Source organism: Perca fluviatilis, chromosome 2 (assembly GCF_010015445.1).
Source record: "Perca fluviatilis chromosome 2, GENO_Pfluv_1.0, whole genome shotgun sequence".
Lineage (NCBI taxonomy): Eukaryota > Metazoa > Chordata > Actinopteri > Perciformes > Percidae > Perca > Perca fluviatilis.
The window spans coordinates 40,009,031-40,033,924 of NC_053113.1; the positions used below are offsets into that span (position 1 = coordinate 40,009,031).

Here is a 24,894-nt window from a genome sequence, read left to right on the forward strand (position 1 = left end):
CCTTTTCCCATAATGATGGCCTGTGACCTAAAGGAGATCATTCCTCAGACAGAGCCAAAGCCAAAGCAGGATGCAACAATGCAAAATCCTGCAGGATTCCCCACAACGGATTAAGTCTCCTACAAGTTCAAAAACAGCCACTGCTGAGTGAGTTGTTGCACTGGGTGAATGAAGATTGTGCGCACTCGTTCGCACTTAGTTAGCCCATCTGCCCCTACTGGCCACTAGAAGGCATGGCAACATCTACACACAGCACCCTAAATTTGGACTTTAGTTGTCCCCTCTCTGTTGAAGTGTGTAGAGTGTCTCGCATCAACATAATGTACTTTCCTTCAGTAAGCTTCCATCTTCAAGTACTTGTCCTGTCATTTACTATCAGTAGCAGTCCAATTTTATGATTTCATCTCAAATCATAGGCACACACACACACACACACACACACTGAAGATTTAGGTCAATTAAGTCATGGATTGCTTTCAGATTCCACCGGTCTCTAGGTATGATCTGCTGTGATTGAAACATTGTCTCTTGTATGTCCAGGCCAAAGATCTTTTCAGCTTGTGTGCTTTGGCCTCATCTTGATGCGCTCCTTCTCCTACTGCACAAACACTGGCCAAATCCTGCAGCTTTGTTCCACCTTCCCAGACTGGGAAAAGAACACACTGGCACGCAAACTGCTGCACAATTCATCTCTCTTATCCCCTTACAAAACACAATGATTCTTTATATTTTATAGTCATTTTTAAATGCATCACACAGTTATGATTTATTTATTTATGTAGGTGCTTCAAGAGGGGGGAAATCTTAAAGCTGCTGGGGAAACTTTGCTTGTTGCTTTATCCAAATAACCTGACAATACAAATCATTACTTCTACATTTACGCCTCGCATCCACGCCACTCTGGCGTTTCCGAGCCCCTAAAACAGAGACATTTGGAAACACTGCTGCCCCCGTTTGGGTTTGAAAACTCCGGGGTTGCTTTGTAGTCTGCACGGGCACAAACGGAGACCTTTGGAAACGACGATGCACGTCAGTCAGTTTTATCGGTTTGGTAGGCATTTCATATCTTTCATTAACAGTTCCCCCTCAACGTTGGTCCAAGCAAATAAATCCCATGTCTTACTTTTCACCATGGTTGTTTTCCATTTTCCGTATTTTCAACTTATACATCCATGATTTTAACCGCAGAGTTACATCAGACAGACAATCTACTTTCTGTTTACAATGGCACGCACATGTCTAGAGAATGTGAATGGTCATGTGATATGCGTTGTCAGACTAAGATTAGTTCTGCTACTGCTAAAACTCTTGTGTGGATGGAGATCGTTTTTGTCTCAAAACGCCCTTTTAAAAAATGAAAAAGTAGTAGAGTAGATGTAGCCTTAGGCTAGACAGACTCCCATCAGTCCAATGAAAGCTCTCCTTAAGTGTTTAAATTTTTGTCTACAGTGTCCACAAAGGCTTCGTCCAGTCTGAGATAACAGTTTTGCGTTTGTTGCTTCACATGGCTAAACTGTAAGAGATAAAAGCTGAATGCTAGCAACAGTCTGGCAGCTCCAGCCAACAGGGGGATGTAAGTGTGGGATACGTCTGTTTCTGAAGGGAAGTGTTTTTGAGACTGATAGCTTTTACCTCCCAAGTGGAAATAGAAGAGCAAATTATATCTAATCATGCTGGCACTTCATTAGGATGCCCCCGATCTGTTACCAGAACCCAGGAGAGCTGAGAGGGACAGGGTGAAGGGAAGTCCTCGCAGCGAGACAAAAAGCACGGACAAAGACGTCTGAGCAGAGCTGGAGTTTGGGAGAAGGCCTTGTGAACTCTCCCCCAACGTCAGTTCTTCATGACAGACGCAGAGGCCCAGCCACTGTCAACACGCCAGGGTGGGTGGGGGGGATTGTGCGGGGCGAACATGTTGAATAAACATATTCAGTCCTCTGCTACCCCCCCCCTGATTCCCCCTCCGAATGAAAACCTCAGTTGATATACAATATAGACTCATCTGATAGCTCAGTTTATACTGTGTGTTTGGAGACCAGGATAAATGTACCTTCTCTAGCCAAGAGATCATGATGTTTCTATCTCCAAACAAACATCCTAAGACCCTGCTACATGTTCCCCAGACCTCTAGAATGTGTTGATAATGTTGTGCGATAGCCGAGACAGCGGGACAGTCCAAAAAGAAACAGTGATGAACTCTGGGAAAAAGGACAGCTTTTAACTCTTAACAGTTCCAGTTTCTGCAACTGTGTTTGTACCAGCTGCAGGGTAGCTGGGTTTTTAAGGTTTCATGAGTTCACCTCTTCACGATTCATTTAGGGACTGTCCTCCACCACAATTACAACGGAAAAACAGGCACTTGGGACGATGATTTGCCCGTGAAAACGATGGGGTTCCTTGTTTACGCCTCCCTCGTTTTTCCAATATCGCTATGGTAACAAACCACTACTTGAGCTTCGTGTGCACGCCACTTTCGCACACACACCGCATGAGGTAAATCGCCTCCTTTTCCCCCTCAGCATCTGCTTTCTTTCTCAATCTTCCTCCTTCCGCATTCTCCATTTCTTTCAAATATTTTCCATTTTCTTCTTTACTCTTTTCAAAAGAGGGCAGGTCAGAGTACTGTCCTCTTTTTCGCTCAGTTTTCCATTCAGTAGCTTCATGGCTTATTTTTTACTTAACTCAAACTCTATGCACAATGGGGCGCCTGGTACAGCATGCGCCGCGGCAACTCTGACCTGTGGCTCTTTGCTGCATGTCATTCCCTCTCTCTCTCCCCTTTCGCATCTTCAGCTGTGCTAAAGGCCTAAAATGCCCCCCAAAAAATATAATTATTTCTTTTATTTAAAGAAAAAACATGCATAATGAATAGCTACATGTCAGCTATGCAACTTTATTTAACTTTTTCATTTGTGTGCTGGTTTAATGGGTTGTCTTTGAAGGACAAAAACTGTGTGAATAACATTGTTAAGGTCTGCTCCACTACTGTAGACTCCAGCAGAAAGACCTCAGTTCTCTGTGGAAGAAACATAATGATTCAGAAAGCTGAAGAAATTATAACTCAACCTGATCATGAACTTTCTAGTAAATGGTTAGTTATACCGTCTGGCCGGCACTATTATGAGCCTGCACATAAAACAAATTATTTTATTCCTTCAGCTTTCAGGCTACTAAACACAACCTGATTCAGATTCTGATGTAGAGCTAGATGTCACTATCAAATTATTGTGCCATTTTAGAGCTTTAAATCATGGACAATCAATCACAAACTTTTAAACTGTTCCCGACTAAAAAGTGTTTCATTTTTTTCAATAATTTCTCTCTTGTATCTCTTCTGAACAAATCTGCAGAGTGTGTCAAGGCTTGGCCCAGTCCCGTAACAGCAGTGGTGCCCTTCCCCCAGCTAAGCTAAGCAAAAACATTCACCATACTTCTATGTGTATGCGTGTTAGTGTGATGAATGAAGAGCGGAAGCAACAGGGCGCAGGGTGACTTCACACTTAAACAGCCTGTTTACAAGTCATTTACAGAACTGCAGGAGGGAGAGAGGCTCAGAAGAGTCTCCCAAAGAAAGCCCTCCTTTCAGAAATACACAAGCAGAGTAAAGCGAGGCTGAGGAAACTTACTGAAATTTGGTTTCATAAACCACATTTATTCTTATTAAGGTAGAAAGGTTGCGAGGAAGACTTTTCAGAAGATTTCATATTGACGGGGAAGATAGTTGAAAGAAAAGATGAAGCCAAGGTGGCTGGTTAGATCAGTTGGTAGAGCAGGCGCACATATATATAGAGAGGTTTAGCCCTCAACGCAGCGGCCGCGGGTTCGACTTCGACCTGCGGCCCTTTGCTACATGTCAATCCCCCTCTCTCTTTCATGTCTCCATCTCTCCTGTGGAAATAAAGGCCTAAAATGCCCTAAAAAATAATCTTAAAGAAAAAAAAATGGTCATTAGAAAATAAAAATGGCACAGATACCACTAAGCCTATTACAGAGTAGAATTGGTATGCTTGAGGCACAAAAACACGGAAAGTAATGCCCATGAATAAAAAATGGTGCAGCAGCAGCGATGACAGGTATGGTGACAGGGGAAGAGCGCTGACTGTAACTGGCTGAGATTTAAAGCCTGAAAAGGAGCCTTATTATTTTCTCATCTTTCCTCTGCACGGTCATAATATACTCAGAATATTACTGTTCACTAAAAATTACACAAAGTGGCATAAATGAAATGCTTTGTGCTTGCATATGGGTAGAGTTAGGATATTTAAAGTTAGATTTCCCGTCAGACATTTTAATTTCTCTCAAGGACACTGGTGATCGACATTTCTAATGCAGCAGAGAGAACTGCCATAAACATTACAGGATACTCACAGCGCTGAGGGTTACATTTTAGAATATGCACTGGGAATCATAATGCACAATTTTAAAAATTTACCTTAAATCAAGTCCATGAAATGAGTGTGATCTACCCTGCAGCACAGTAAGTAAGAGACTCTACATCCCAACTGTCTTATCAAACATTCTGTTTGCTCTGGAGGCCACACGTTCATTGGATTTAGCCCAGGAGACTTTTCAGATGTCAAAATCAACTTTAGACCTCACTCAACGGCTTCCCCTGGGTCAAAAACAGTATTTATTTTTAATGAAAGCTTTTCATATATACTGTATACGTGATGAAGAAACTGCCTGCGTCCTGCATTCACAGTGTTGGCCAATCTGTCAAGAGACTACGTATGATCGTCAAGACATTATACCAACAGGCCAGTGATTGAAAGTGTGACAGGTCTCATTACCAACTGGGACTGGGAAAATGTCATTGAAAATATGACTTGAGTAATTCTCTCCCCTCCCTCAAAACATAAGTACCCTTAAAGTGCTCATATTATGCTTTTGGGCTTTTTCCCTTTCCTTTATTGTGTTATATATCTTTTCTGTGCATGTTATAGGTTTACAAAGTGAAAAAGCCCAAAGTCCACCCCAAAGGGACTTACCATCTCCATCAGAAAACACTGTTCCCAAACTGCTCCAAACAGCTCTGTTGTAGTCCAGCCTTTACTTCAGAGACAAACGTGGTCACTTTGGAACACACGTTATAATGCTCGCCTAGCTGCTAGCATGGCACGCCCTCATACTCTGCTTCTGACTGGCTAGTAGTCCTTACCTAGGTACTGTCAGGGCACGCCCTCATACTCTGCTTCTGACTGGCTAGTAGTGCTGACCTTGGTACTGCGCATGTGCGACTCCCAACAAAGATGGAACAGAAGTGAGATGCCTCACTCTGTAGCTAAAACAGAGAGCTCAACACACAGGGTGAAAAGAGCAGTTGTAGCAATGTGCAGTACAACAACATATGATGTTTTTTGAAAATTAAGCCAAAAAAACTATTCTGATATAACCTCTAAATACAATTAAAGAACCTGAAAATGAGCAGAATATGAGCACTTTAAGCAAAACCTACTTAATGATATGATGGCAATACTTGTTTAAATAAAAGACTTTAAGGCAACACTTGTCTTTCTGTAGGTTTATTGAATCCTCTGTAACATACAGTACATCAAGTGTATGTATGCTAGAGAGATAGCTGTGAGAGCCTGTTTTATTTATTTATCCAGCCTCAGGATCAGGCATTATCATATCACAGAGACACGTTGTCCCTGAAGTCCTGAATAGTACAGAGATGCTTTGTAGGTTACGCTGACATGTTCAGCGGTATACATGAGTCCAGGGGTTACATGAATAATAAGAAACGGTCAATACGTCAGGGTGTCTTGGACTGCTATTACAGTGACCAGTAGTAGAAGACTGTGGGAGTATTCGAAAGCTGTGAAAGGGACGCAGGAAGGAAACAAAACAATCAAGCAGCTATTTGTTGACTTTTCCTGAATTACTAAAGAGTTGAAAAAGACTAACCAAATCCGAGGCAGATCTTTGAATGAGCTAGTGTTATTCCAGCATGCCGTGACTTCACATAGAAAAGGCAAATTGCTACATTAATCACCATATCCGCTGTCTGGGCTAATCTGGTCCTGTAAGTAATAAGTTGTTGATAGTAAAAATTGGCAGCAGGTGACTCTTTAGTTCTCTGCAGGCATCAAACCAAAGATCTGCAAACCCTGATCATTTACATCTGCACACCCCCACAGCCCTCTGCAGTGAGATTACATGCCAGTGTCGCCACCCGCCACATAAAAATAAGGTCGTACTCAAGCCCCACGCCAACCACGAGCCCCTGAGAGAACAGGTGATTAACAAGGTTAACTTGGTTGTAAAAACAATGGCAGATGGCTCCAGAGGAGATGATACAGCATTCTGTAGCGCATCACAGAAATGCAACTGGGATTTGATGCTTTTGTAGTTGCATCAGGGTTCTGATATAATATGATGCATGATTTCCAGGGATGCTCTACAAAGACACAGCCAGGTTTGAGTGGAGACAGCTTCTGGAACCAGATGTTTGGATGTCTTAGGCCTGGCAATGACGAATTGGCTTGTTGAAAGCATCAACAACTTGTTTCTCCATTATCCCAGCTACTGCACTGACCGGCTCCTTGTCTGCATCGATTTCAGTGGTGAGTTGACTTTGCCGAGGCTGCTGCAGACAATACGTACTTTTTCTGGGCACTTAACCATGAAGTATTTTTTCATACATCCTATGAGGGTGATCAGCCTTGCCTGAGAGAGAGCCTCTGTATGGTGTGCACAGTAAGCCGCTCACAGTAAAAAACACAAAAATGTAAGGTCAGTACTTTTCACTTCACATTCCAAAGTGCCGCAACTCAATATGGTTCTTCCCCGATTGGATCAGATTGGCTGCATGTCCAGCCTTCAGCATATGCTGGAATGGAAAGGTGGTGCAGAGCACTGATGTGCATAATTTTAGTTTGGCCATGGGCATCCAAAACCATATATGTTTCATAAATTCCCCTGCTCTCAAGTCTCCTGTTTTGCTGCTTTGGATCTCACGAGACGCATTTGTGAAGCAATCTGGGAGGAACCCAGGGCACCGATTAGATAATTTCTTCCACCCTAAAACCCCGTCTACACCAAGACACGCATATACACACACCCCAGTCCCTGGCTTTGTGTTCGCCTTTTCTGATACCACATCACACATCTTGAGTCCTGCACTCCTGCATACCAGCTCTGCCTAATTACAGCAGAGAGTCCCACTGCTCCCCATGCTTCCTCTGGGCTCCTCACAGCACCAGGCTATACACAACAACCTAAACAAAGATTTGGCCTTTCAACACGCTGGTTAAAAGAAGCAGCACATCACTCTCAACATAAACTCTGCAGCACCCGACCAAATTAGCCTTATTGATGAGGTACGCAACCCTGTAGTAATTAGTTCCCCCGCTCCGCTACCGGAGTGCTACCTCTTAGCACTCCGAGACAGGCAGCGGTAAGCCAAGCAGTTGTCTCCTTATTACAACTACTCTACAGGGTGAATGCTTTACCTTAGAATAGATAAGGCATAATAAATGTCCTCCCTTAAAACCAAGAAGCATTTCTGGTAGATGTGGCGAAGGCTTCAAGATATGCAACCAGCAGTTTGAGGGTGGACCACCATGGAGCATCAGTACACACAGACTGGGAGTCTGGTTGGAGCAGGCCAGGGTGCCTCTCTGTCTGAAGCCAAGACAGACAACGTTGGGTAACCGCAGTGTAAAAGTGGAGCATCTCTTCCCACAAATCTCCTCCTCCGTGTGGTTTGTCACTCGCTCGCTCTTGCTATCTTTTTCTCTGTTTACAAAGATTGTAAAAAGGACTCACTCACTTCTAAAATAGAGCGAGAAAATGCATTTTTGCTTGATAAATGACTACCATAAATAATGAATTGCTGTTGATACACGTTCTGTTGATCAGCTAATGCATTAAAGGTGCAGTAGGTAAGACTTATAAAACGAACTTTCTGTCATATTTGCTGAAACTGACCCTATGTTCCAGTAGAACTACATGAAGCAGGTAATTAAAAAAAAAATCTGGTTCCTCTGTACCACCTACAGCCTGTAGTGCAATTTGCAAAAATCTACCACTCCCTGTTCAGATGCACCAATCAGGGCCAGGGGGGGTGTCTAACTGCGTGTCAATCACTGCTCATGCACATGCATTCATTCTACAGAAAGTGGGGAGGGACTGAGAAGTTCATTGAAGTTGATTGTTCAAATTTTTTGGCTAAGTCCTGGATCTTTCCAATCCTACCTACGGCCCCTTTGTTGTTAAACTTCAATATTATAGCTGTGTTGTAATTCTGATTGAACATTAGGCTCTAAAAGAAAGAGCCCGAGGAGACCGTTTTGCCACTGGGTGTGGTTTTAATGCATTGCTCGAAATTACAATATCTAAATATCAGTACCGATAATACCTTTCTTTGAGGACTATAACTATTTTTATAAAGGAAAACACTTTTTTTTACTTCTCACATGAAAAATGTACCAAGTCGGCTAAATGTTGTCTTAAAACAGCAACTTTGACTGAATAAAATGCTGGCAAAATATTTGTTCAAATTTAAAAACTGATGAGTAAATAAGTGGGGGGGGGGGTTAAAAGTAGGGGGGGGGTTCTTGTTCAATACCCAACCCCAAGCACTAATTTGGTCCACACAGGAGCTGAGAGCTTTCATAGCATCATTACAGTTAACAAGCAAAACATCCTGCTCCAGCAGTGTCAGTGTAGGTCCCACATTTCCCTGACCACACAGAGAGATACACTTGGCTTTGGAATCCTTACATCTGGCCTTGTTTGTATTTTGTATGTTTCCCCCTGTTTTACCACCTCTTTCCTGAAACACTAACCCCCCCCCCCATCAACTATTTCTCACACGGGGAGTTGAGGTATTGACTGATCCCTACGCTCAGCCACCTTCACAGGCCTAATAAGACCTGGTCGTAAACCAAAATTGATCTAATTGAGAGCAGAAATAGAAGGATCTGACCACACGCCCTGTAACTGAAAGCTCCACTCTTTCCATGAGCTTGTTGGGCTCGGTAACATTCTTCTCAATCATTATTTCAACTGGCAGCAAGTGCAGCAGCATGGCTAGAGCAAAGGGGGGGGCTGAGGTTGCTGGCACACTTAAGCGATGCATTCTTTGTAACAGTCAAGTTCTGGATATAGAGACAATTTGCTCAGTGGTTAAGATATTTTAGGCCTGAGTATATATATAGTGGATACTTTTCTAGGAAGAGGCAGTTTTGTCATGGATGTAAAATACAACATGCTGGCGACTCTCCGCCATTACAATACCTGCACTTCATCACAATGAGTTTGCGACCTAGTTTCCTGGTTACTGATTTTTGTTACCTGGCAAGCTGTCACTCAGCATCTGGTTTCCAGTCTGGTGGCTTCTGATGGACAGCAGGGGACTGGATGGATGATTTAGCACAGATTTGCTTTGGAACGGAATGAATATCACGAGCAGATGATGCTTTCTGATGCCCAGCTTGGTTAGCGGTGCCAACTGCCTTGCACATGGGATAGGGGGAGACCACGGGCAGTGAGAACAGAAGGCCTGGCAGCCCTCATCACAGCGAGCCTCTCGCTCTACTCCCCCTTTACCATTCAGTCGTCTCAAAGGAGGAGGGAGGCAAAGTGTATAATTGTCTCTATTTGCAAAGGTCAAGCAAAATTGCTCCTCTTGCGCCTGAACGCAACACTGTGACAACATGACTGTGAAAGCACACACACCTGCAGCCTTGACTTCAGTCTGTTGGTAATTTACACCCATTTTTTTTTTGTTGCATCATCAAATTGGATAAGCCTGGGCCTGGTCTGAAAGGGACCCACAAGGCAGTGTGTTTGCGTCACTCCAGGGAGGCCTGAGTGTCTCCAGACAGACAGATGTGCTGCTCTCACCTGCTCTGATCCACATGTCACCACTCCGGAGGGAAACCGGGGGATGTGAAGATGTGTAATTGGATCACAGAGGGGACACAGCAGTGTGGGAAAGGGAAGTGGAAAGTGATAAGAAGTCTGGACGGACAAGGAGAAAGAGTAAAGAGTGACAAACAAAGACAAAGAGACAGGAAAAGTGAAGGAGATCCCACCCCTCAGAGGCAGAGGAGGACTCAACAGCTGGATCCAGCTGCTGAGTCGGAGCTCTGTCACAGCTGCCAGAGGCTGACTGTCCCTCTGGAGACTCTCGGCTGTTTTCTTTCTCCCCCCTCTCTCTCTCTCTCTCTCTCTCTCTCTCTCTCTCTCCCCCCACTCTCTCTCTCTCTCTCTCTCTCTCTCTCTCTCTCTCTCTCTCTCTCTCTTCTCTCTCTCTCTCTCTCTCCTGTCACTTCACTCACACCCTTTCATAGAAGCGTAGCAGCAGTGCTGAGAGTTCTGCCTCACCTGCAGCAGACAGTCAAGCAAACAGACTGTAGAAATTAAATGTCTTGTCCCTTGAGAAAGCCATATAAACCCATATTCCTTCCTTGCCAGATGTGGGCAGGAAACCCCTCCAGCAGACATTTATCTCACACTCTGTGAGGCTACATCACAGTCTGCATTGACCCTTTATAGTCAGCCTTAGGCCTTTTAAACACTGCTTGCTTTACCACTCAGCACCCACATAACGGACAGCTACCAACAAAGAATTCTGATGTCATGTTTTTCAAAATATCACTGGCTGGCGCTTGCACCTGTATGACACAGCGACAATCTTATATATTTCAAACGCTTGAGCTGGTACAAAAATAGGAATTATCTGTCTAAAACATAAGGTTTTTGGTTAATAATGACAAACTGCTATCAGACATACTACTGCTGAAACAATTCAATTAGCCGGTCTACAATAGGCTACATTTTGATAAATGATACACCCTTTAAGTCATTTATCAAACAAAATGACAAACGTTCTCTGGTTCCAGCTTTTGAAATGTGCTTTTCTCTATTCTGTATCATTCTAATGTAATATCTTTGGGTTTTGGACTTTTTGTTGGCCAACAAAGCAATTTAAGAAGCCACCTTGGGCTTTGTAAAATTACAGAATTCTACGAACATTTTCCATACAAGAACGAAAGCTCTAAAAGGAACACAGTTTTTGCACTACAGTGGTCCTTCTATTCTGTTTCACAGTTTGGTGTTCAAACACGCACAGCTTCAGTTTTTCACTAACGAAGAGTATTTCCTCCCAGCTGTATTCAACCATATAACATTTAAGGTTTTACCACAACCTTCTCCTCTTCCTGTGCTGGTGGAAAGAGAGAAACGGTAGATGTGCTGATGGACGTCTGAGCACAATAAAATGCGCTCAGCTGTCTCAAGCACAGCAACTTTGACCTGAACACCCACACTCCATCCAGATGTACATCAGTGTTTATGTTCGCTTCAGTGCCCCTGCTAGGCCCAGGAGTAAGTGTTCAAGGAAGTATTACATTTGCGAACACATTAAGTAGCACATCCAGTTTCCTGCAATTTTACCATTCCCTCAAAATACTGTTATACCGCAGAGCCACAGCGACGCTTGGTAGTTAGCAGGAGGAAAAAGAAACAGAGGAGACCAAAAGCAGAATCAGCTCGCCTCAAGCTCAACCAATCTAATGGGGAGACAGGCCAGAAACCGACAAGTGAACATTTCGTTTGACACATACCATCCCCAGAAAAATGTCTGGTGAGAATTGATGACATGCTTTGTATATCAAAATACCACTGTGAAACTGGCAATTTCACTCATCACCATAGTCAGTCTCGTTTGGGTACTCTGGAAAAGCTTTACTCGAGGAGTTAGCAAAGTGCATTACAGAGAAAAGGAGGCGATGTTGCTTTCAGTCACCAAATTATTGCATTTTACATGGTGGTTTTGCAGAACTTTAGTACAGGTGAAAGCAAAGTGTAGCTATTTAAAGCACTACACAGAGTGAAGGAGCAGAGCACTACAAAATACTAATGTTAAAAATGATTTTTTTCTTAAAAGGAGCATACTGTTTTAATAAACCACATGACAACCAGCTTATTTTTGGTTCAAATCCTATGTAACTTTCTAAATCATTTTTCATTTTTGGATATGAAGGCATGAGTCTATTCTACAGGGAATGTAAAGTGTCCTTGAACACAGAAGAATAAAAGGCACAGATTGTAAAAAGCAAGATGTACAGCAATGCAGGGCAAGCTTTCCAAAGTCCACTGAAGCTTGAACAAAGCAACTCCTGAACTTAAACAGTAAAGACCAGTTCTTTATCCGAAACTGTACGGCAGAGAGCATTATGATAGATTGGGGAATTTATTACACCGCACACTGCAATGCAATGCAATCAGTGTTATTAGCACCTGCCTCATGGTCACTAGTAGATGGTCACTATAGTACAAAAAGAGTGTGGAAACTGAGGGACTAGCGTGAAAGAAATACATTCTTGTAATCTTTCCAGGGCATTTATGAGTATTCTTTTTTCCAATACCACAGACTGGTTGCTTTAATCTTGGCAGAAACGGAGAAGTGATTCTGAGTGCCACTTCACTGAGGTATCTTTTTCAACTAAGCTGCCTTTAAAGTGAAATAATGAACGTTTGAGTGGCACTGTAAATTCCACCGCTTATAAAAGCCTCTGCATCTGTAGTTATCTAAACTAAAAACTAGCAGGCTTAGTATTGTTGCACACCAGAAATCCTAGCCAAAGCATAACAATCCTATACAATATCGCCAATGTTTTTTCAAGGGAAGTGATGTGTTTAGTCAAAAAGTTGCCAAGACATCACTGAGACAGGAAGCAATTTGGGCGGCAAAGGAACCGATAGATGCAAAAGTTTGTTTTTACAGCTTCAAGAAAGAAAATTGGCAAAAAAATGTTTGCTCCTTCGCTCGCAGCAATCACTGTTCGTCTCATGTTGCTAAGGGGGCTGCAGCGATGACAAGCGGCCCATTCTGTCATGAACGTGGGGGAGGCCGGCCTATCCTCACACCCAGCTAATGAGAAATGAAGTGAGATCAGATAAGAATATGGAGAGGGACAGACCGACAGACAGACGAGGAAGCCCCCCTGCTCATGTCACCTTCCGCCACTCATGCCAGCGCTTGTCAGGGCTCATTTCCCCCTCAGCTGCCCGGAGACCCCCTCTCGCCTTTCTACTGGAGCCAGAATGACCCCCCGAAACAGACAGAGGGACAATTCTTTGCAGGGCCAGGGACACACTCCAAACCAACCAAAAACCACAATCATATGAGGTGTAAATTATTCTCAAATACGAGATTCCGACAAAACCAACTGGAACGCTTCATTACTTCATAAGTGAAATAACACATAGGAGGGTGAATAGCAAATAACTACCGAAGCCGAGACACCCAGGCTTTGCTTTACTGAATTTGGAGATTTTAAGGCTGGTTGATGTGCCTCATTATGCCTAATGACATCTTCTATTACTCCTCTTCCTCCATGTAAGGAATCAAAAGCATCTATGCTCAATGACCTAATTAATGACCATGATTCATGAAGTAATGATTTTCCCTTTCCTATTATTCTGACAAGATTTCAACCATTTGTAATAAAGCATACAATGGCAGAGGACAGTATAACATTACACTATACCTCTTATGTGAATGCAATCCACAGTGTAAAAAGGAGATATAAAATGGTGCAAGAGAACATAATTTGCCATATAAATGGATGAAATAGATGCAGGCAAAGAGTATAGCAAGCTATTTTGGTATTGTGGTTCCTTTATGGCATCAGATCTGTGGTGTAACCATTATATTTGGCTTCTATATCATCCAGAAAACTTGTAAAATTGGACACAGTTTGAAAACTAATAATGGTAAATAGAATTAGTAATGACTCATGAAACACATTCCACACTGCAGCTCATGGTTTTTTAAATTGTGTTTTTCATGTCCTATTTGGTTTCCTCTCTTAAAGAGGACCTATTTTCTTTGCAGTAGGTCTTGCATATTGAATTACAAGACTGATTGCTGTTAATAGGCTTAAGTCCTTATTTTTAGTTATCCTCCCCCCCACACACACACACACATTTAATTTTAAAGTCATCCATGAACCAAATGATGTATAGCAGAAAGTGACAAAGTATCACAGGCACACGACTGTGGAGCCAGACTTCATTAGAATAATCATGAACTGCTGTGCTGGGGACCTGTGGAGGAAAAAAACCAAGCCACTTCAAACGTTTGAAGTAATGATCACAATACCCTTATTGTAATGTCTTTTTGGATAGAATTGTGTGTGGAAAAAGGGGAGATTGGGAATTTCATCTGCCGAGAAAAAAGGCAGTCATCAGATTTCTTGCTGAGATGTTTGGATGTAGAGCTGGCACCCTGAGTAAGAGCAGTTTGTTCTCACATGGCGCGCCAAACACATGGCTGCAGCATCCAGGCCTGAGAGCAGTGGATTTAAAGAAATACTTCATACTTGAACCATGTGAGGCCAATGATCAAACTTGTCATACTCTGAGAGTTGTTTGAGAGCAGGTAGTAATGCTTTTGCAGGCAGTGCCTCCAAAGAAAGACAAAACTCTAACCTCTAGTTTGAAAATAACAAACAATGATGGGTTTTTAGATATTTTCATAGAACATGAACTTCAACCCACATTGGAAAGAGTGATCGTAGAGCTTTTCAGTTCTCCAAAACATACATTTTTTAATTATTCTTTGGTTCAGTTTCCAAATTCCAAAATCAATTTCAGTACTTTCCCCTTTCTCCTTATCCTTGCGGTCCCTGTGATTTATAATTAAGGGACCTCCCACAAGAAACCCTCATAGCTTCTATTTCTGCATTCAAGCCAGGAGTCGCGGTAAGGCCTGCGTCTCCCTTCACTCCTCCTTCTCCCAAGGCCAAACCCTGGGCCAAGAGCCCGTCTGCTAGGCCCTCTGTCTGGACTGCACTCCTTGATCCATGCAATACTACTGCAAGCACTGAAAAAGAATTTGCATGAAAGTCTATACTTGTAGAAAAAAGAGAAAAAGGCTTTCTGACTTGAGGAATCACTTGAATGATTTAAATAACTGATGAGCTGTTTTTGTAAGTGCTGTCTTTTGAATAAGACTGCCAAAAACTACTTAAGAAAACTATATGTTTTAATGACACAGGACTGCAGTCACTGGGGGTGCAGTAATTTGTCTGAACTTTAATTCATCTTGTCGTCTATAGCCATTTTTTCTCACGCTCAACTAGCCTAATTAAGGTGCCTTTTGAGAGTGAAGTGACATCTATTTCTTTGGATAAAGACCTGAATTTGTCTCTGCCTGTGAATATGTGAAAACCCCCTTTGTGCCTGTTCTGACAGAGGACTTTATCCTGCCTGTGTTACCCTGGAAACCTTTTGAGAGGTGAAGGGAAGGACAGCCAAAAAGGAGATCATCTTGGCCTAAAATCGCAGGTAAATCCTCACTAAGGCAGTCCAATTTAAACAGCTTTACCATTAAAAATAATAAAAATAACTCTTCACAGAGGAATGAAAAGAATCAGCAAAGTCTGACAAATACCTCTATTTATCTAATAAATTTCCATTTGTTATGCTCTTCACAATTGCCCTCAACTTGAGTCCAGGCTCTTGACTGAGCTCAGCGTTAAGTGTGGGAGTGTGTTTACAAAATCAATCAATTCACAAACTTGTAATGAAATAAATCTGCAAGGAAAATATCCTACCTCAAGAATGCAGGTCCCTGGATCTGTGTTCTCCTTGATGGACACATTGTAGAAGTTTCTCTCAAAAACTGGCTCATTGTCATTTATATCCTGAAGCACAATGTCTACCACAGCAGTGGAGGACAGGGGTGGTTTCCCTCCATCTGTGGCCACCACAGTTATACTGGGATTGGGGTTCTTTTCATAATCCAGCTGGGAGAGAGTGGTGATAATCCCTGTAACAGACTCTATACTGAACCAGTTGGAGTAAGCACCTTTGTCTTGCAGGATGCTGTAGTTAATGTCCCCATTGGGTCCATGGTCTTTGTCTCTAGCTGTGACCTGTAACACAAAGCTCCCTGGAAATACCACTTCGGGGATCACCTGCCTGTACACTGGCCGATCAAACAGAGGAGGGTTGTCATTGATGTCGATCACCTGGATGACGAAGGAGGACTCGGCCCTTAGAGGAGGAGTGCCTGAGTCTGTCGCCATCACCCTCAGCTCGTATGCGTCTCTCTCCTCCCGGTCCAGAATCTGGTCCACACAGATCAGATAGATGATGCTATCCTTAGTGGTCAGGGCAAACTTTCCATCTCCTCCCTCTAGTGACACATTGACGTTGGCGTACTCGCCGTAGTCAGGGTCAGTAACTGAGATCCTGGCTACATACTGGCCTGGCTGTGCACCCTCTGAGACTCTGGGAGACCCATCCTCACTGAGAAAGATGATGGTCATGGTGGGCTGGTTGTCATTGTAGTCTCTGACGTGGATGGTGACAAAGGCATTGGTCACCTCTGGTTGGGTTGCGTTGTCTTGCGCCTGGACCACCAGCTCGTGAACTCTCCTCATCTCAAAGTCCAGCGGCTTGTTGAGCGTGATGATGCCGGTGCGAGAGTCAATGACAAAGTAGCGTTCCGGGTCGCTCTGTCTCCTGTTGATTTCATACAGCACCATCCCGTTGTCTCCTTCATCGGCGTCTGTGGCAAACACCTGCAGGATGTTGCTTCCCGGCTGAAGGTTCTCAGATATTATGGCATGGTAGCGGCTCTGGTTGAAAACGGGAGCGTTGTCATTAATGTCTTGTACAGTAATATCTAATGTCATCTGATCAGTCCTTTTGGGGGAGCCACCATCAAAGGCCTCCAGAGATAAAGTATAGGTGGATCTTTTCTCCCTGTCTAGAATGGCATTGACTACCAAGTCTAGATAGAGAAACTCGTTGCTTCCCCTCCTGGTCTGCTAACTGATTGTCACATTAACATTAGCCGGCGCAAAAGAAAGGGGGGGGGGGGGGGTCTGCTCTGGGATTTTAAATGTGGCCCGTTTTCTCGGGAACATTGGGGGGTGGTCATTTATGTCGTTCACTTTGATGGTCACCTCCACGGTCACACCGGTCATGGTGACTGCAATGAAGTTGTATCTATCCCTCAGTTCCCTGTCCAGAACTTTGGCGGTTTTAATAATGCCTGTGCTCTCATCTATGTCCAAATCACTACCCACGCCTGTGCCCTCATGGTCGGAGATGAAGTACAGGGATGCTGTGATGCCAGGAGGAAGTCCCGCACTGATGTCACCGACAATTGTGCCTGCTGGCTGTTCCTCGTCTAGCTGTAGCTCAAGGGTCCCCAGGACCGCGGGTGAATGGACTGTTACAAGCTCCAAGGCCACATACACCATTAGCACTATCCTTCTGTTCCACCAGCCCTCACGGCGCGAAGGGTCCATTACAGACTTCCCAAAACCGTTGGCAGCTGTCTTCATTTTGGCTCCTTTTTTTTAAACCTGGGGACACACAAAGAGGAAAAGCTGAGCAATGTCAAACCCTGACAACAGCAGAAACTAAGAAAAGGTGTATTATTTCTGTGTCGAAATACAGAGTAAGTTAGTTTAAGAAAAATAAGTATACGCTTTAAACACTTTCCCATATGTTTTATTGGCTCTGTTCCCAACCACAGCACATACAATACACCCTGCACATAATATTTTCCTACACTTCTTTATTCACCTAATAAGTCAACACCTTGTTCCTCCTACATACCAGAAAGCTCTCCTTTGCTAAAGAAACATCAAAGCCACAGGCCACAGCATACTACCTCAGACAGGGAGTCTTTGACTGTGGCTATTCAACTCTAATTCAACTCTAATTAAAACGATGCAGGAATCACTACCCAGTGTTCACCATAGCGCTACCCTCTCGTGTAAGTCCTGGATTTAATATTTATGTGTGCTGCTACCACATTTAGCTCTCATGGAGAGAGCAGCTTTGAAACACTGATCCAAGAACCATTTAAAATATATAACTCTCCCCAAGCAAACATATCTATTTTTCATTTCTTTTGAGAATCAAATTCAATAATCAAGTGTTAAGGGGACGGACATATTTAAATATTGACATTTAAAAGTAGTAAGGGTGTTAGAATTCCTTGCATAAACAATAGGCACACACTGGCAATGGACCGACACCACTGCACAGGATTTGCAATGGAGACACTTTGGAAATTATTCAACAAGACTGTCACCATCTGCAGAATAATCCAAAACCACCAAGGGTCTGGCACACAGAAAATAATTGTGTCTTTTTCATTAAATAAAGAGAGTAGCTTCCAATTGTCTGTGGTTCTGTCTAAACTGTAATTCATAACTACTTTGACTTGTTTAAGAAGGAAATCTAGCCTTAATTTTGTGGAAATACAGAAGCACATTATACTTTATTACAATTTGAGGAATTACAGTAAGTGTCTAGATAAAGCTCGTCGAGGCTCCCCCCAGTGGTTGAACTGATACCTGCACGGAAACATTCACAAAACATCTGTGTATCTGTGTGTGTGTATCCGTGCGTGTGTGTGTGTGTGTGTGTGTGTGTGTGTGTGTGTGTGTGTGTGTGTGTGTGTGTGTGTGTGTGTGTGTGTGTGTGTGTGTGTGTGTGTGCGTGTGTGTGTGTACTAAATGCCTCCCATGTGTGCATGAACGCAGCATGGCGATGTGTCTCAGCCATAGCGGTGACAGTGTGTTTGAGTGACAGAGCAGTACAGTAGAGTTGAAGGGCTCCATGGAGTCTACCTCTCTCCCTTTTTCTGGCTCTGCAGCATTGTAATTGAGGGCTGCTGGAAGTTGGCCATAAGCACACAAGATCCTGGGGCTAATTTCAGTCTGCCGTGATTTGGAGCCCACAACACTGAAGAGGCTAACTTTCACGTCATACATTGGTTTGAATTCAACTTAGCGTGAGTAGTCAGAAACATCGGAGCTTTACTTGTTTTGAAATATTATATATATATATATGTAATATATACATATTTTCTGTGTTACTAGTTCAAAACTAACAGTTTAGAAATAAAAATGAACTCTGGATCAATTTGCTACATTCATTTGTAATTAAGATTACTTTCACAAAGATTATAATGATTGCGAATGGCAGGGCCTTAAAGGCAAGCACCGCAAATTCACCATTACATACTGTACCATACTTTGGGTTGCTTTGTGAGTGCTGCTCTTGGCCAAAACATAAGCACATCCATGACAGCCTGAACATCTCGACAGCACTTGAACTTTAAAGTCTCTGTATTGATTTACTTTACTGCAACACTGGGGATGCACTTTCACAAAGCTTTCTCCAAAGCACAAAGGATAGCTTTCCAATGTCAGAATCTTTGTCCAAATGCCACAACTGAAATAATGCACTCTCTGGTTGAGCTACAGTGGAGGACCTCTGCAGAGTAGAGCAGCCTAATGGATATTGCAGACACAGTCGGGTAGGATAATTGCACAATACCAGGCTAAGAAGGACATATGGTTTTGAAAGATTCAGCATGAGGTTAAAGACGTTTCTGCACTTTAAAGCTAAGACATGCACCAAATATACTCTATACCAAATACTGTACTGTCACCCACCCACCCAGGCCTCCATCACTGAGAGTTTTATGTGTCAAGGTTAGTGGCCAGTTAGCAATCAGGATATAAAAGGTAACAACCTGTACGTGTGTAGTGCTTCAGGGAAAGCAATCTGAAAAAAAAATAAAATGGTGATGCTGATGGTTGAAAGCTGTTGCGTTTAGTAAGCCAATCCCATTGTGGCTTGGATTCAGATGTTTTCCTTGCATCATTGTCCTAGATCATGGTGTGTCCCTCCTGCTGCTAGTTAAAGCGATTTGTTAAGACAATGCAACTGCTGGAGTATTAACCCCCGTGTACCTGCAGTCTCTTAAATATTTTATTTGCACATCGCAAAAGCTTCATTGAGGTTTTCTAAAACCGTCACGTGTAACATGGCATGCACATCTCATTGTTAGCAATAACTATAGCATTGACCCACTTTCTTTTGAATCCTCTAAACCAAGTCAACCAACCAAATCCAAGGTCTCTGGGATTTACATGCAGAATGAAACCTCTGTTTGAATACAGTCGATATCATTCGAGGCACTTAAGCAGCATGACTGGAATCAGCATCAGAATCCCTGGCAGCAGTGAATGCTGGGCACGTCAGGCCTGCCTTTCTACCGCTCCACTGTGAGCTAGATGAAGTTTGGCAAAATGTGTCAGATATTCATTTTTCATGATAGCCGAAAATGAATTGGCTTGTTTATATTTTTCACTTTTCTGAGCAGTACTATTTGTCTTCCTTTCACTACAAGATCAAGACAAGCAGGCCTTTGGTTTGGCAAAACATACAATAGACAATACATCTGAGCAAACATGGCTGCCTCCCTCTATGAGCCAATACCTACATATACAGAAGGATGCCAAACCTCTTTTATGAAATACAAATATGACATTTAACCATGTAGAGAAAAAGATACTGCTAAACATTATAATTAATACAGTGGATTTGCCACAGATCAAACTGGCCAAGTCATATCATTTCATGTGAGAAGACATATCTTGGGGATATTGAATAATAATCAAATACTTATCTTAATCTAATATCTTAAACTGCAATCATACAAGATATTTGAGATAGTATCTTGTGAATAAAATGTGGTGCTTTCCTGATCAATCCAGAATATCTGATTTAAAGGGATGCAACCAAAGCACTGATTAAAATCCATCGCAATTCATCAAAAACAAACTCCAAGTACAGTACTTCATCCGCACTACTTTAATTAACACAACCAAACCATTTTCACCACCAACAGGCCAAGAGGGACAACCATAGTGACAGACTATGTAAAATGAGCTCCTAATTCCATGTCATGATTCCAGTTAACTCAGAGAAAACTTCTGAGGTTTGGAGAACATGCCAGGCAGCCTGCGGCTCAATGGAGCCATAATGGAAACCACAGACAGAACTGCAGATTGACTGGACATGAGGATGACAGGCTTCACACAAAGCAAACTAAAAAGCCCTGAATGGTTGCCAGACTATTGGCTCTCACAAGTGCAGCGTTTCTGTGCCCTGCATTAGTCTTTGAAACGCTAGTCCCTCGGCATGTAAAAAGGCCAGGCAAAGCCATCACGAGCCTCAGATACGCGTGCACTTCCTGGCCATAACAAGCATGGTATTGGGAAAACACACCGGCTCCTTTTTCACGACGAGCTAAAGGTTTCGGAGGGTCCGTGACTAGAAGGATCATCTCTTTCCCACAGCAAAATCAGCATGGGTTGCTTCAGCTGTTTGTGTAAGATGTTCCGGATTAAAAAAAACACATACCTCATGTCTTTGAAGATGACACCATCTGATATTGTGTTGGGGGCGCTAGTGGTTGCATCATTAAAAACACATGTCCATCGGGTTACAGTAGCAGGGGTGCAAGGAGAGTTTGGACAACATTACTCAATCCAAGTTCAAAGTTCACCTCATATGTGGACAGTCACATTACAATTTCTACACAGGTGGGATTTAAACATTTGAGGGTTTCCTGCTTTCAGCATTGATACAGATTATTTATTTTAGGTGACAGAGTCTGGTCACAAATGAAAAAACAAACTCCAGAGATGACAGCCTTCTGGCACGACACCCTGGTTGACGCACACTTGACTTATTTTTCTGATGACGACACTGCAAGGAGATGAGTCAAACCGCAGGGACTGCAGCTAGGCAATTTTCAGACATGTAAGGCAGCAGCAAGAAACTCTCTGGGTGGTGTTGGTGTGGCCGTCCTGGGAGAAACATATCCTGGCTTTTTCATTTCCCTTTTAGGAGTCTGGAACACTTGCTTCATCAACAGCATATGCAAGCTACAAATACAATACTAGTGAAATGATTACTTCATGCACTGCACCAAGGGTTTATGACATAATCCTTGGAATGTTAGAAAAGCTGTGGAGGTCCAAATTGTGGCGGTTTTATCCATCAGCTTTGCTTTTTTTGTTTGATTTCTCTGTGAGTTGTATCTTATAACTCAACGCAGTCTTAAAGATGACACACATTTGAATAAAGCTCTAAACAGGAGACACATCGCTGTCAGCAATTATCATTAACACTTTTTTGACCAAAAACTAAGCATATGGATGGTAGAGCTGGGCAATATAATGATATTATATCGATATCGACTTAGATTTTGGATATCGTAATATCGTAATATGGCATAAGTGTTGTCTTTTCCTGGTTTTAAAGGCTGCATTACAGTAAAGTACAGTCATTTTCTGAACTTACCAGACTCTATTATTTGCCTTTACCCACCTCGTCATTATATCCACATACACTGATGATTATTTATCAAAAATCTCATTGTGTAAATATTTTGTGAAAGCACCAATAGTCCACACTACAATATCGTTGCGGTATCGATATTGAGGTATTTGATCAAAAATATCGTGATATTTGATTTTTTCCATATCACCCAGCCCTAATGGATGGATAATTGAATAGATAGGGTGGATGGATGAAAAACACTGACAATTACATTTTTTTTTAAAAGTGGTGTTGAGACTAGGGTCTGGTCAATTAGCCTCATGTTATTATGTGTACACTCCATGTGTACTTGTCTTGATATTATGTTTTAATTTGTATTTTTGTATATTATGTTGATATGTGCCTATATGTATATTGTTGTCTCTATTGTACAGTATGTGTCTATATTACTATTTGTCTACTGAATGTTTACTAGTACATGTCTATTTGTTGTATGTGTAGAGAGTTAACACCAAAGTCAAATTCCTTGTGTATGTAAGTATAATACTGACAATAAAACTGATTCTGATTCTGATAAGTAGGCATAATTAGTAGACGGGCAGCATCAATTATTACCGAACATCTAATGTAAGAATTGGAGAGGTGGCACTGAAATCAAATCAAAGCAGGACTTTGCCGTGCTCCTTAAACTGATGCCTGGTGGGGAGTAAAAAGAAAAAAGAAAAGAAAAGAGAAAGGAGGAGCCTGCCCACTGCCCTGCACTCCTTTTTGTGTCGTAAGTCAAAAAAAAAGGCAGCACAATTACGCAGCTGCACCATGGCAACCATCACACTCACAACTGAAGTGCGCGGCGATGGAACCCAGGGGGGGAATGAATGAATGTGTTAATTGAGGGAAAAGGAACACCTATTCACGGTCAATGAACACAATCAGTGTGCCAACGTGCGGGTAACGATTCGGTGTGCGTTCCGCTGGAGGAGCAGAGAGGCGGCGCGGCAGCAGCCCTCGGAGCGAGGACAATGAGATAACTAACATAGGTCGACCAGTCTGAGAGGAATGTCTCAAGAGGACGAACACAGCGACCTGACGTGCACTTAACAATATTTTGGATGCTCAAAGTGTGCGCGCACGCTGAGCTTGTCTATGCGCTAGGCTACTTACCAAAAAAAAAAAGTCAGGGGCAGATTCATACATGCAAATTAAAGAACATTTCAAATCAACTTTGTGACAGAGTATTTTAAAAGCTAAACAGGCTCATGTTGCAATAATACTGGAACGGTAACGACCGTTATAGCCTACCGCTACATAAGTCTGAGCATGAAAGAGAAGGACCGCAAGAAAAAAAGTAGTCAAAGGATATGTAGAAGACATATGTCTATTACATGTCCTTCCACTAAAACGTATCTAGGCACTGCAGGCAGGGGATCAGCGATTGAGTTGTAAAGTGTGTTAAACATTAAACAAGTGGAAGAAAAAGTGGATGAACTGCACTGATGGACAACCTGGTCGCGCCGGGTCCTGAGCAGATCTGGGACATGCTGGGATCGATAGGTTACTCACATTCATCTGTTGCTCCGCTGTGTTTTAGAGAAGAAAAGCTGAGTCTCAAGATATCCAGATTCTTCTCAGTATTCCCGTATGAAGTCCAAAATCAAAGTTACATCCATTTCGGGACTTGCATCCTTTGCCAGTGGTTGCAGAGATCCACTCCCCCACTACCCCCCTTCGTTGCACGCAATTTCTTTCTTTGCAAAATCCCCTATTTAGGTTAGTTCTTTCCGATTTCTTCCCAGTGGAAGAAAAGAAAAGAAAAACAGATTAAAAGTCAAGTTGTCAAGTCAAACTTGCGCCTTGTGAAACTTTCCAGTCGTCCTCTTCTGGTAGACGTTATCAACTTCTCGGCATCCACTGTCTGTGTGTGTGTGTGTTTGTGTGTGTGTGTGTGCGTGTGTTTGTGTGTGTGTCTGGTGGCAGAGCCACTGCTGCAGCACGCTGACTGGAAGCAAACAGTGTGGGGCAGAGCGCTGGACGTCTGATTTATTCAACACGTGACGGAGTGCAGCCTCCTGCTCTGCTGCTGCTGGGCTGCCACAAGGAGCCACAGCGGCTGCACACAGGCACACCAGGTTATTGCTGAACTTTGGTGCCCCCATCCTATGCAAAAGGGAAGTGTAAATCAGAATCAGAATCAGAATCAGCTTTATTGGCCAGGTTTGCGTAAACAAACAAGGAATTTGACTCCGGTTAATCTTTGCCCTGGCCGCCCCCATGTCCACGCCTCTGGCAACACTCACTTAACACATAAAGAATAAAAAAAAACAGAAAGGACAGTAAGAAATGGGTGGTTGACGTGACATGGCCTTTTTGTGGTCCCGAGTGTCAAACATAAGTAAAGAAATGTCTAATCTGCAAATAAATGTGGTTGTATTGATCAGAAAAAAGGCTGTTTTATATTGACATATAGCACATTCATGCCAGTCATATTCCTGTTTTTCACATTTTTCAGCCAAACCAGGAAAAGCTCATATGGCGTGACTGTCCCAAGCCCATTTCATAAAGTTTGGTTTTGAATAAAACCAATACAATTTATATATTTTCCCTTTATTTCAGTACATATTAATACCACAGATGTCTACTTGTAAGTCTGCTGTTTTAAAAGTCCAGGCATAATATTTTGAACCAGCCCTGAACAAAAAGATTGTGTCCCAAAATCGATATCATATGGTGTGACCCTAAATACAGTTTTTTAAATAGGCAATTGTCTGG

At 42.7% G+C, this 24,894-nt stretch overlaps 1 protein-coding gene across 1 annotated transcript in view; it reads right to left on the reverse strand.

Moving 5' to 3' along the window:
- LOC120546248 (protocadherin-16-like) overlaps positions 1–24,120 on the reverse strand; it is an 89,580-nt gene extending 65,460 nt beyond the window's left edge. The window contains 2 exon segments of the mRNA XM_039781055.1: positions 15,576–17,339; positions 23,689–24,120. Coding sequence (XP_039636989.1) covers positions 15,576–17,318 — 1,743 coding nt within the window. The 5' untranslated portion in view covers positions 17,319–17,339; positions 23,689–24,120.
- Between the last annotated feature and the right edge of the window lie 774 nt (positions 24,121–24,894).